We start from the raw sequence: 14,021 nt of genomic DNA, 5'->3' as shown, positions 1-14,021 counted from the left end.
AAATTAACCTGTAAAACTTTAGAAAGGTTAGGAATGAGGTAGAATGAAAAGAAAATTGAGTTTGATCACTTGGCATGGGCTAACTATTGATGTATGTGATTCTTCGCATTATTGATGTACGTGATTTTTCGCATTCGCATAGAATAGCTTGCTTCGCGAAGTTACCATGTATTCAAAAGTGGAGAAATTTTGCTAATTTTGCATACACAAAATTGCATGTCACATGCGAGACGAGTCTTCCAAACGAGTAACGCCTTGGTAGATATGCCGCCCCTCAGCTTCAACGTTTAGCTTACAGAGGAAATACAGTATTCAGACAATATCTCAGTTACTTTCTATCAGAAGCTAAAAAAATTTGGTAATTTTCATTACTTACACAAATCAATAATAAAATACAATAGTAAGCAGTTCCACATAAATTGAGTTACTCAAAATTTGACTAACCCACTCTTATCTTGACATATATTCTCACCTTCACTCCCCCATCCAAAACACCACATTTCTCTTTATCTACTTCCCCCTCTCTAACATACTTACATTCTAGGTCAGTGTAATGGCTAGATATCACAAAAGTATCTGCTAAATCCCAGCTTCTCTTGATTGAAAAAGAAATAGCAACGTTTGCAACAACTGCCCTCAAATGCCACTTAAAAGAATCTGAAGTACCAGTAGATCGGTTTCACAAGCTGTAGAACAAGAACTAACACATAGTACCAGGTAGAGTGGCAATCAATAATCTACGCGCAATCGCCGCAGTTCAGATTTGAATGGTGTAATAGAACTGAGAGTCCTATGAGCAAGACTCCGTATATCCTCTCGTGAGCAATCCCTTGAAATTCTGACGAGTTCCCAAAGAGCACCACCACTAATCATGTCTTTTGCATTTGCCTCTGCAATATTTATAACCTCAGTTGCTTAAAGTTTTATAATGATGTGACAAAAACTGAAAAGCATGATAAGAAGTCATATTACCATGCTGTGCCAAGTGGCAAAGGGCAAGCTCAATGTGACGCCTAATTGGTGCTGCTTCATTATTAGCATTTTGTACTATCCACGGAAGTGCACCATCTTCTATCAATATAGATCGGCCAGTTTTTATCCCTGAGTGCAAAATATAATAGTAAGAGAAACTCCATTGCTTTGTCCTTAAATACCAAAAACACAGCTGGTTTAGGTTTCCTACTGCATAGGAGTAGTGTGATGTGAATGACATTGTAGAGAATTGTTTGGGAGTAAGAACATGTTCTTACATAAAAAGTGGGGAAAAATCTGAAAAGTCTATTATAACTTATAAGCTCTTATTTGAATTTTATATAAGAACCAAAAATCAGTTCCCCAGTCTAAAGCTCCACACTAAACCCCTTTATTTCAACCCTTTCTCTATAGTGCTAGAAATATTTTCAATTTCTTCTTGGGAAGCGTAAGTGAAGTGTGCAAAAACGATGGCAGTGGCTTGCCTAGAAACATGAATTTTACCTTAGTTATTGGATGACCGACATTTTGGTGGTGACAATTTCTTAGTAACAACTTTATCCATTTTATATCCAATTTGATATTTACACTGAACATTTTCACTTTTGAGAATCAAATACTAACGGTGAAGAAAGTAGACCTTGATTAGAAGCTCGAGACTCGCATTTCGCAAAATTGGCGATTCCTCGTGCAACTTGGGAAAGAACGTCTGGATGTCCACATCTTACGATTCCCAGTAAGGCCTTGATACCTCCCTGAGATCTCAGAGTCATCAATATTTTATCTGGATGAGAAACACGAAGACAACATTATGAATAAACTTTAAAAAAAGATATCTAGTGATGGTAATGTGAAGATTAGTCATTAATAATGGCATCAAAATCAGACTAACTATGAATACATCATATAGCTGGTATGCCTTTAAGTAATTTCCCAATTATTTTTATTTGATAGATAAAAGAAATTCAAAACTTAGATTTTAGCAACAGGAATGACAATTGACAAGGAAGCAAGGAAATATAGCATTTCCACACCATGAATGACTAGAAAACAAGTAAATGTACCATTTCCACATAGGTTAGCAATTGCCCCTGCAACCATTCGAAGAGTTTGGGGATCTTCAGCATCGGATGCAGCCATTGATAACAGAGTGATTCCTCCTTCAGCCATTATAAGTTCTTGATTCGCTTCTGAATTGCCACAAAAGAAAGCAAGACTATCAATACTAAAATTAGCTAAATGCACGACCACAAATAAACTGTACTGTTAACAAAGTCTGATGCAAGATCTTATCATCTAAAACATTAAAAAATTGAAAAATACTATAATCAACATCACCATTCATAGCAAGATTGGCAATTGCCCCAGCAGCTACTCTGCGAACAGTTTCATCCTCATATCTTCGAAGAAGCATCAGCAAGGAAGTAAGACCACCAGCTTCAACAATTCTCTTTTGATTAGCTTCTGCTTATAAGATTGAGATGAATTACTAAACATACCGTACAAGTAACAAAAGGCACAAAAACATATACAACGAAAGTATTAAAGTCTAAATATTTTTAAGACTTCAGTATAAATGCAATGAAAATGTGGAAAGAAAAGAGAAAATGGTCAGGGGGTGGGGCCAAAGTAAAAACAGAGGTGACTCAAGTTGCTTTCAACAAGATTTACTCATAAGAGACAGGAAGCTTTATGGAAAAATAACATGCAAAAGTATTTTTACACCATATATGGAAGTTTCCTGATGAAAATCACCAAATATAGCAAGCATTGAAGGGACAAAGCTTGCTATATTTGTAGGTCTATGATTGAAAGAAAACAAGACGATGCAGCAAGATTGTATGGCCAAAACAAAGCTTGATATTTTTGTAGGCCTATCAAAGGTTTTGATTATAAGATTACATCACTAAAAATTGACTGACAAGTTTTGCACACAATGGTGGTAAGCAAGAAAGAATCACAGAAGCACAACTCTCAGAATCTACAAACAGAGCATCATAAATGAAAATAGGCATGGAAAGCATGAGCCAAACATAAGCGAAATATCTTAAAGGTCTGACTTCTGAACAAAAATTCGCTAAAGGATGACAATATTTATTTCACCCATCCAGAATTCTTATAGCTTTGGAGAAAAGACAGAAAAAATAAGAAAATAGAACATCTGGTAATAGTAGAGGATCAATTAACAAAGTCTTGAGAAGAAATTAGCTTCTACCTTCGGCTGCTAGGTTGGCCACCACTTTCACAGCATGAATACGGACATTGGCATCCTCCGACTCCAGCAATGACAAGATCTTTTGCAATCCAACTGTTAAAATAATGTGAGACATATAGACATGGATGATCTAATGTTGATTCTAGTGTTGTAAACAGTGCAGTATATAAGTGTAGAGGGGCGGCCTTAGGCCGATATAGGACATGCAGTAGATGAGCAGTTCAGTGTGGCGGCCTATGGACAATCTCCGATATAGGACATGCAAAACGCTCTCCGAAATGGACACCAGAACACGACACGGATAATCTGACACCAATAATGTCAAAATCATAGGACACCGACACCGCTACATGTATGACAGTATTTGATCTTTATTTATCCATCTATTATTAAAAAATTAAAAATATGATAATCAAATTTAAAGTCTTTAATCCTTCGTTGATAACATTGCTTCAATACATGTTTAATCCTTTTAGATGTGCGTGATTTGTCAAAAAAAAATGTATAAGGCGAGTTGAAGCAAAGAAAAACATTTTTTTTAAAAACATTTAGTCTAAACTGTCTGCCACGTGTTGCATTGTATGAGTGTTATATGGGTGTCAAACATTGATTCAGAAAGTGTCAAAGCAAAGAAAACAAACCATTTTTTAGGACACTTGTTTGATTTTTCCGACATTTGTCTGACTTTTCAAAATGTGTCTTAAGGGTGTATTAGAAGTGTCAGACAACGCACGGCGCCTATTTTTAGAAGTACCCGTCCATCTAGGTAGCGGCTATTGCTGGCAAATTAGCCGATGATGCGGCCACTATGGCGTCGCACATCAGAGTGAGTTCAAAAATTTCAAATAGGCCCTTAAAATTTATAGATTCTGGCTTTTAATGCTTGAGATAATTTAGGAGTTTTGCAATTTAAAGACACCAGAACAGTGTTTGGGGTTCTGTCTCACTATGCCTCACTCCTGCTGTCATCTTTCACACTCTCACTGGTCAGTCATAGCTAGTTGTCGAATTTTTGTGTAGTATAAATTATAGAAAACTGTATAAATAAATCAAAATAGCAGTCTTTGCACTATCCACTAGCTCACTATAGTGCTTTTGGGGTTGGCAGCTATCCGGGATTGATAACACTGGTGTAATCAATGCATAACTTAGACAACGTGTACCTTGCTCAAAGAGTGTAGCAACAGATGACTTCTGACCATTCGCAGCATCTTTGAATTGGGAATGCCTAACTTGAGCCGTGGAGGAATCTGTGGTAGAAAATGCACTCCCAGAGCCTCCACCTTCCAAACACCTTCTCATCTATGATCATAACATTAAACAAATGATATTGGGTGGAAATTATGCTAAAAAAAAAACATAACCTGCAGCTAGAAGCTATGCAATCGAAAGAGCTTCACCTCACAACAACTACCAATTTCAATGTGCCAGACAAGATTTCCATATTTATGGAACTTTTTGAAGTACTTTAAAATGTAAATATGTGAGAAACTAGCTTCTGGTTCTCCTACATTTGAATTTAAGTAGTTTCAAAATCCTCATACAGCTAGACTGTAATACAGTTCATTGTTGTATTTTGTTTTGGAGGAGAAACTCATAAGTTAATGATTGTTGTCCTCCCATTTGTTTGAAGTAGGATTATGTTTATGACCTCTATTTGGTGATCTGCTACATTTATGCTAGTGAGTTCCTATAACTAGTACACAGTGATAATGTAGAGCATTGCTCATTTTTAAACACTTTTCAATTACACTGCAAAGCTAATGCATAAAATCCAAGGTAGAACTTATTACTGAAGCATATGCTGCCTCTTCAGTCAACATAAACAAATACCTGCTCAGTTTCAAAGTTTGCTTGCAATAATTGACTTCTTAATATTATTATCTCTTCTTCAAGTTTCTTCTTCTGATGAGCTTCCTCCTCCAGGATGTTGTGAAGCTTTGCAATCTCCAAACCTCCTCCGTCCTAGTACACAATACAAAGTTTCTGGTATACCAGATATGCGTGATTGGAAAAGACTGAAGCCAGAGAAGTTTTCCACTTAAAGAAACTCACCTCCGGTTGTGTGTAATTCCCCAACTTCCGTTTTAGATGTGTTATCTCTTCTTCAGCTGCTTTTCTTCTATTGCTTTCAGTTTCGAGCAGCATTTTGATCTCGGCAACTTCATCTGCAGAAGATTGTGCAGGACCCTGTGCCAAAAAGACATAAATAGCTAAACAAATACGCAAAGAGAAAAATACCTGAAAGTAGGGAAATGATGTAAAAAGAACTTCACAAAGCAGACCAATTCATAAGCCAGCATAAATTCATCCCAAAATATATATCATTTTGGTAAGTTGCACACAAGTTAAGAAATATAGTTAACTTTGTACAGAAATGAGAGACTATGAATTACTTTACAAATTAGCCTTTATTAATGGTACGAGGGAATAAATAAAAGAGTTGGAAAGAAAGTACTCCTATCAAATAGGACAGAATATAATAGGGAAAGTAACATTAACTTAATTGATATTATAAAACAACGTATAAAATGAGACATTTTGTTTCTAGAATGACATATTGTGGGACAGGGGTAGTAACATAGGAACCAGTGAAGATTGAAGTATTAATCATATGACTGATTGAATCAAGTACAAGCCATAATAGCTAGTCAAAAACAAGGAAAGGCTACTAAGAAAATCCATATATAAGTCAAGAAAAACAATTCAAATCTCATTATTGGCTCTCAACAAAATTATTAAATTTTCAAAAGTGGAACTTAGAATTTTGTTTCGACCCAACAAAACTAGTTTGTAAAATGAGGGTTGTTCAAGCCTAACAAGCACTACTAAATTATATCATATCTCTGAGCAATGTGGATTTCAACACCTCCCTCTCAAACTAGGGCTGGAAATGAGCCGAGATGAGTCGAACTTGGTTCAGCACGACTCGACTCGATAAGAAATGAATCAGCTCGAAACTTGGTTCGAGTTCGTCACGAACTTCTTTTCTAGTTTAAACTCGGTTCGATTAAAGTTCACGAACAACTCGGTTCGACTCATTAGCTCGAACTCGGTCCGATTTGATAGCTCTAATCAAATGGATATTAGAGTATCTCTTAGTATCAGATCTGATATTAGTTATTATTATCATGATTTAATACTTTTCTCTCATCTTTTATTGATAATCAGAAATTTAACAAAAACACATAAATTATGTTCCAACGAAATATCACACAGAATAGCATAGATTACAAATTGTGACAAAACTTGGTTCTTCTTTACTTGATATCTAAGCAAATAATCAATAATTAGTCTGGGAACCTAGGACACACCCAGCATACACACACCACGGTGATAAATCAAGCTACATTAACATATGTCAAAGAATCCAAATATTATGGAGTATCATAGTTTAAAAATGAATACCTCTCCGTTATCAGCATTGCAATCATGTCTTTCTTGATTCAACACCAACTTCTGTTCCAGCTCCTTTACAATTCCCATATACTCCATTTGGCATTTCAGTTTCTCTTTCTACAGGGTACAATCATACAACTCCGTGTAAGACATGGACCAGAGATTAAAGATGTTTTTCAAAATAAAAAGGTTAAAAGTTAGCATTTTCAGGGATTTAGATTTTCAAAAGTATGACATGAAGGTACGGTGTGTTATCTCTGCTTCTGAAGACAGTGTACGAAACTACACATAGCCTTAAAAAACAAGTGATAGTAAACTACGAAAAATAATTAACATAATGCAGATTATCCCTTTGACATATCAGTTGGAAGGGCGAAGTCTCTATAATACACCCCTATCAAATGTTTAAAAATAAGGACAGATCGAGTGCCATGTTATATCCTAAAATACTCGGTCAATAAAGTATGTATAGATACGAGATACAGATGCCGAAAACTTAATTAAAGTATTCCAGACATACCGAAACCCTTTTACTTCAGATATATCACCTCTTATCCTCAAAATAAACAAGCTGGGATTTTTCTTTAGAAAAAAATAATGCTCATCAGAGTCTATCCTTGGTTAACAAGACATGGATTCCGCTTATACCTAAGTTATATCCTAAAAGTTATATCTATATAAGAGATACAGATACCTAAAACTTAATAAAAGTATTCCAGCCAAACAGAAACCCTTTTATTTTAAATATACGACTTGTTATGTAGATACAACACAAGCTGATATGCTTCTTTTGAAAATAAGATCCATCAGAGCCTCTCCTTAGTTAACAAGATATGGATTATGTTAAGAGTCCCACATCGGACAATATATGGCCTGAACATGTGTTTATAAGTGGGGGCAGTCCTCACTCTACCAACCGGTTTTTAAACCAGTTTTGTAGGGTTGAGTTAGGCCCAAACCACACATTCTTAACATGGTATCAGAGCCTCGTTTAAGATTCGGTGGGCCACCTACTATGGTTTCCGCTATCGGGCCACCCACCATTTATTTCCACGCTCCAGATGTCCAGTCTTGGACGTGAGGGGGTGTGTTAAGAGTCCCACATCGGACAATATATGGCCTGAACATGTGTTTATAAGTGGGGGCAGTCCTCACTCTACCAACCGGTTTTTAAACCGGTTTTGTAGGGTTGAGTTAGGCCCAAACCACACATTCTTAACAGATTATATTTGTCTAAGTCATACCCCATAATTACTGTATAATCTGTAGATTCTGTTCACAGCACATGATGTGCTGGAACCACACATGAACTTATCAAATAAAATGCTTCAAAACTAAAAGACTCCTATTCCAAAAACTAAAAAAAAAAAAAAATACAGTCAACATTGTGCTACACTGCTAGTTCCATATAGATAATGCAACAAACCTCTAAGGCATTAGCAAAGCTTCTCTCAACCTCAACAATACGACACTGTGCTTCCAAATTTATTTTTTCAATGTCATCCTCAAAAGCTTTATGCTGCCTCTCATTCTCTGCAATGAGCTTATCTAACTGTATCTCAAGCTTTCGTGACAGGCTTTTATAATCAAACTCCTCCTTTATTTTCAGCATATTCTCAACTTTCATAGCCTGAAAGATAAAATACACATCGCTTACTAACTAAATAGAAGAACTTACATAAAAGAGAAAATGTCAGTAACAACTCGGTCTAAATCAACAAGTTTAAGCAAAATAAGATGCAAGATCTGGTTAGGAAAAATTAATCTAGGAGGAATGGAGCATTGATCTAATTAAGAAACCAGCACAGGGAGACAGGTGTAGAATCTACGGTCCTCAAATTACAGTATTTAATAACTTCTGACACAAGAGATCTCTATGAATGGCTTTTCAAATTCAAACTACTTTCCAACACTGACACCAAAATACTTCAAAATAAAAGGAAAACACAAAATGAAACAGGTATCAAGAGTTAAATTGATATTTTAGTATGAATTACAAGTTGTATAATACAGTGCAGATACTCAAATAGGAAACCTGACCCTTTGGCCAAACAATATGGTACTGGAAGTCTCTCCTCGATGGCGTGGAGATGGACCAATAGTCACTATCAAGGAAGTCCTAGCTGTGCCTGCAAATTACTGGAAAACATTAAACAGGGAATATAGAATAGAACAAAAAAATTCCATAGTTACAAAATATAGGAATAATGTCAGAGTAATAAACTAATAATGGCAAGCAATGCAGAGAATAAAGAGAGACTATATAAATATGTCAATCGAGGATTTGAGAAACCAGTTCCCCGGACCATGAATGACATTATAACACTGAACTATTTGAATATTGATCGTTTCATGTAAAGAACCAGTGGCTATGAATAAGATGTCTAAGAAAATAGATTAAGGCAACTTACCACCAAAAGAATCTCGGAGCATCCTGGTGAGCTTTGAATCACGAAATGGAACATGAGCATTATTCTCTGCTAGAGCATTAATACATTTTCCTAGTGAACTAAGTGAAAGATTAATGGATTTAGCTTCCTCAAGCATGAGCCCTTCACTTCCTGGTGGGAAAAAAAGAACAAATATTCATAAAATACCAACTACCCTGTTTGGATAACCGGCTTAATTAAGTGATTATAGCATAATCGCTAGTCATACAAGTGTTTATGTGTAAATTCTTTCTAAAACAAAAGAAACAATAAGTCAAATTATTTCATATAAGTTATAAAAAAATGTTTTTATAAACTATCATGGAGAGCTTATAGAAATAAGTTGACAAGAGTTTATGAACATGTCAATAGTTGTTTCCATAAGCTATTTCAAACAGTCTCACAAGTATGCCGGTAGATAAGCTAAAACAAGTGAATCCAAACGAACCCTTATAACAGAAGCTACTAAGCCATTGAAGTTAAGGCAAAGACCAACACCGACCAAATGTATGCATTTTAAAATTCACAAGAAACAAGGAATATTATAGGGTAATTCATTTGAATTACAACTTCTTTAACTGATGTTTACTAATAATTACAAAAATGTTTCACTTTTCCATATTTCCTGTTTTCATGATTTTGTGAAGGAGCTGGTAAAATAATCCTTCAAAAAACCCAAAAGAATAAATAGAAATAGAAAAACATTGTTTTCATAATTTCCTTCTTAAAATATTGGAAATAAAAAAAGAAAAATACAGTTTCCAGTTAGAACTTAGAACTTAGCACCATTTTTAAATATTTTAATAATAGATGGATAAATGAAGCTCAAATATTGTCATATATGTAGTGGTGTCAGTGTACTAGGTTTTTGACATTATCAATGTCGGAGTGTCAGTGCCGTGTCCCGGTGCCGTGTTGAGATCCGTACTTCATAGGAAAATATAATTTGGCAAGCAAAGTTTTACTTCTAGATATATCCACATTTTCCTGCAACAATGTCATTGCCAGCATAATGCATGCATTCATCCATCAGAAAATGGTGATTCATAATATGCATATGCCATGATAATTAAACACATAAAACTATAAGTTCAGTGCACACCTGATTTGTGAACACGCTCTGAACCTGCTAAGTCTACCACGACCAACTTGCTTTTCCGAACAAGTGGTTTTGAAGGTTTAATCAAGTGAGGGGCATCACCATTTTGACTAGATACAATATCTTCGCTTTCTGCGACAGACCTCTTAATATGTACCTGTATAATATGAGAAAATAAAACTTCATCAAGATTGGCTATCATTTTTAAGGAATTGGAAAAAGAAGCTTACTCCATTTCTTTGTTTGCAACATATAAAAAAATAAAAGGTAGGCAACTAGTTTTATTATTTCACCGTCAGCATTGCGTGACTACGAGAAGATTCTGTGTTCATTTTGGTATTAGCAGCAGTCCGATTAGCTTCCCCGATTCTTAACAACTCCAAAAAGCTTTGCTGATCCCTGATTTCTACAATAGTTGCCCCAGGCAAAGATACATCGCCAGTTCTTGGATCTTCCACTATCGGAATGTTATCATTTGCTGGATTAAGCAAGTCCTGAAGAGTCTCCATGTAAAGCTACACATTTATAGTGTAACAAATATGAGATAAAGTTTCCAGAATTTAAAATACCCTATAAATGTTAAGTAAACAAGGAATTATTTCATGATTAAACAAAAAAAGGCAAAAAACTAGAAGATAAAAGTTGATAGATATGATTCAAAAAGCAGTAATGCAAATAAATATACAACCTGCAGATAGGAGACAGTGACAGCATCAGTATCTGGAGATAAATCAGCAAGAATATCCTCCATTGAACGCACCATGATTCCACGACTTGATGTGTCTCCTTCCCCCAATTGTCCAAGAGTAAAAGTTTTCCCCGTTCCAGTTTGACCATAAGCCATCACAGTCCCATTATAACCATCAAGAACACTCTACCAACCACATATCAGTCACATGTTAAACTATATAACATTAAAAAACAAGGGCAATATTGTGACGAATACAGAGTATTAAAACCAGAAAAGATGTTCAGTATATCATAAATAACACCAATGTGAAGAAGAAATAGATATGCTAGCTGGGCAAATGGTGTTAATTAAACATTTAGGATATGCATCATTGTAACATACCTCCACCACTGGCTTAGCCACAACCTCATAGACACGCTTCTGTGATGCGGATTGAGTAAGCACCTCATCAAACTCATAAGTGTCTGAATCCCAATTGTTTCTGCGAAGTTTCAGTCTTTTAAGCTGAAGGGGAGTAAAAATACAAAAGGCCAAACATCAAACAAGGCTTGTGCATAAAACAATCCAATAGTGTATCTCTAAATCGAAGCAATACACAAATTCTAAAGACAGTTATTAATTAAATAAAATGAGTTCACCTCTGGTTGTAATTCGACACAGTCACCAAAATCAGCATCTGCCATTTCTTCTTCAGCATTTCGAGGTCTCAATCTTACAGCCACCCGAACTCTTCCAGGCACTGTATACAATTATAGGATTATGAGAGTTTCAGCAAAGATATTTATGGAATGCTAATGCTTAAGTGACCGGCACTTAGCAGACTTCACATTTGAATTTATATCTATATACACTTGCAATTAATTACATTAATGTTTACGAGAAAATCAATATAGGTGCAACTGCAACTTCCTAAGTGCACAAATGATTCAAATCCTAGTAGTTGAATTTACAAATACATGGACCTAAGATTCTCAACGATGCCATTTCCGATTGTCGTCTTTGCTGTTTCCAACACCAAAATACAAGAAAGCACAATAAAAAAGACATTTTAATTTCACATTGTTTTCAAGCATTGGCTTTAATTCAAAAATAAAAATGACCAAAGCATAACAACATCTCACTGAAATCAGACTTTGAACCCTAATAAGCCCCCAATCTCTAGACATATTGACTAGTCACCATTAAGGACCTTTAAAGCCTATACCATCCTCATGTAATGAACCATTAAGTAGCCTTTTCACCATCAAAAATACAAAGTATTCTCCATGTCCAACCCAGCATTCACCTATCAAAGCCAGGTTGGTCTACTTTCTTCCCAACACGGAATCTTTAGTTCCATATCAGATATGACCTAGACCTATATTACTAGGACTTGGATTTAATGAATTCCAGTGCCATTAGCCTTTTAATAACTAAATTTATGTTAACCATGTGTTTAATATTATTCGCAGGTTGCAGATACTAACTTCACAAACCACTTTTCATAACAATAATTGAAAAATAAAATGCAGCTCAAATTCAAAATTTGAATCGCTTCAGAGATATTTGTCTATTAGAGTGAACATTAGACTGATATAAGGAATAGGAGATTAATACATTTTCTGTTGAAGTAACAAAAATAAACAAGGTAACAAAAACAAGGCACACAATACATTATACACCACGTATAAACGATGAAAGTAAATATCAAGCAAGCCACAGAACAAGCTTACAAGCAGGAACTAATCACATCGAAAGACAAAGGGAGCACCCATACCAAACCAACAAACAATAGACAGTAGAATATGAAAACCTAAGAAAACAAACACTTCAAACCGTTTCCCACATAACCTCTCACTGTACTTAATAAACTTACTAACCAAAACACCATCTAAAGTTTATAGACATCACTTTTCTTTTCTGTGAGAAAATACTGCAATCACAGTCACAACTTCACCCCCAAGCTCAAATGCAGCATATTAATAATTCCAGATCTAAACTACAACTACGGGATTTTAAATAAACAATGTCTACCAATCATCTAATTATTATTCAACAAACGGTTGGTCCTATATCACATGATAGCTTTCTAATTCACCACTATAACAGTTAAAAACTTAAAATCCTAAATTAAACACGATATAAACCATAACATAAATGTGCAATAACAACAAATCAGTGCAATAAACCAGTCCAATTCATGAACAACCGGTCTAATAATTAGGTCAAGCAAACAATCATAATCAAGAGTGAAAGCTTCATTATTGCGTCCTAATCGTAGTTAATATCTGCATTTCCATTATCACGTATACACTATTTAATCTCATTGTTTAGGTTTTGGTGAAATTGGAAAGCTGAAGGGACTAACCGGCGTCGTTTCGTGCGGCGGAGCTAGGGCGGCGAATTGCGGATCCCGGCGAGGGGGAGGAAGCGCGGGGACGAGGTTTGAGTGGACGATCGAATTTGGCGCTACCTCTTTGAGCGCCATTTCGGTGAAAGCTTGAAGCCATCAAGAGAGAGAAAATAGAAATGGTGTTAGCGGTTTTTGGAAACTCAAATCGGTGCGAAGTAGTACATAGAAGAAGAAAATGGGAGAGGTGGTGTGGGGTCCAGTAGTGAGAGTGTGGGGTCGATGATTGGTGGTGGGACCATTTTATTTGTATAGTACTACTATTTTGAAACTGAGAAAGAGAACCGTGGACTGTGGACTGGAAGTGAAATTTGAAAAAACACACTTTTTTTCTAATTAACCTTTTCTTTTGGTGCGCAATCAAATTAACCATATATCAAAAGTTATTTTTGAATTTTATCATATTGATTTTTTTTCAATATGATAAAACTCATGGTTGCAATTTGAATTATATCAATAGTTGCAATATGAATTCTTTCAATATGAATAAATTGTAATAGTTATGAGTGTGCAAATCATAATTCAACTCATAAAAATAAATATTGATAGTTTGAACACCAATAATCAAATATTGAAGTTTCAACATGAATGTCATAATTATATATTTAAATATATTATAATTATCATCACTCTGTCTCCGAATCAACCAAAATTATACTAGTTGTGTTATTAAAAATATTTATTTTATTTATTATAATTTTTGTTTATATATATATATATATATATATATATATATATATATATATATATATATATATATATATATATATATATACACTAGCGTTCAGACGGGCACTTCCGTGTCCGTCTGCCCGCTTTTTTTAATG

At 35.1% G+C, this 14,021-nt stretch overlaps 1 protein-coding gene across 6 annotated transcripts; it reads right to left on the bottom strand.

Moving 5' to 3' along the window:
- Positions 1 to 346: 346 nt before the first annotated feature.
- LOC127127212 (kinesin-like protein KIN-UB) lies at positions 347 to 13,495 on the bottom strand. 6 transcript variants are annotated; one of them, XM_051056337.1, is made up of 19 exons: positions 13,153 to 13,495; positions 11,444 to 11,544; positions 11,187 to 11,309; positions 10,803 to 10,988; positions 10,408 to 10,629; positions 10,118 to 10,271; positions 8,998 to 9,147; positions 8,627 to 8,715; positions 8,013 to 8,216; positions 6,596 to 6,703; positions 5,243 to 5,377; positions 5,021 to 5,152; positions 4,351 to 4,489; positions 3,188 to 3,280; positions 2,311 to 2,436; positions 2,037 to 2,162; positions 1,613 to 1,756; positions 973 to 1,101; positions 347 to 890 (listed from the first exon to the last, which is right to left on the bottom strand). In XM_051056337.1, exons 1-19 carry the CDS (start codon positions 13,292 to 13,294, stop codon positions 730 to 732), a joined length of 2,664 nt encoding a protein of 887 aa, XP_050912294.1. In that variant the 5' UTR covers positions 13,295 to 13,495; the 3' UTR covers positions 347 to 729. The 6 variants fall into 6 exon arrangements, with proteins under 6 accessions (XP_050912294.1, XP_050912295.1, XP_050912296.1 ...); XM_051056338.1 differs by lacking the exon at positions 13,153 to 13,495 and adding an exon at positions 12,665 to 12,831; XM_051056339.1 differs by lacking the exon at positions 13,153 to 13,495 and adding an exon at positions 12,661 to 12,762.
- Between the last annotated feature and the right edge of the window lie 526 nt (positions 13,496 to 14,021).

The sequence above is a fragment of the Lathyrus oleraceus genome, chromosome 3, assembly GCF_024323335.1.
Source record: "Lathyrus oleraceus cultivar Zhongwan6 chromosome 3, CAAS_Psat_ZW6_1.0, whole genome shotgun sequence".
Classification (NCBI taxonomy): domain Eukaryota; kingdom Viridiplantae; phylum Streptophyta; class Magnoliopsida; order Fabales; family Fabaceae; genus Lathyrus; species Lathyrus oleraceus.
This window is presented reverse-complemented; position numbering and strand designations above follow the sequence as displayed.

Coding starts and splice junctions, on each gene's coding strand:
- LOC127127212 (XM_051056337.1), bottom strand. CDS start 13,294: ATGGCTTCAAGCTTTCACCGAAATGGCGCTCAAAGAGGTAGCGCCAAA. Junction 5,153..5,242: donor GGAATTACACACAACCGGAG/GTGAGTTTCTTT, acceptor ATTGTGTACTAG/GACGGAGGAGGTTTGGAGAT. Junction 3,281..4,350: donor TGCTACACTCTTTGAGCAAG/GTACACGTTGTC, acceptor TTATTTTAACAG/TTGGATTGCAAAAGATCTTG.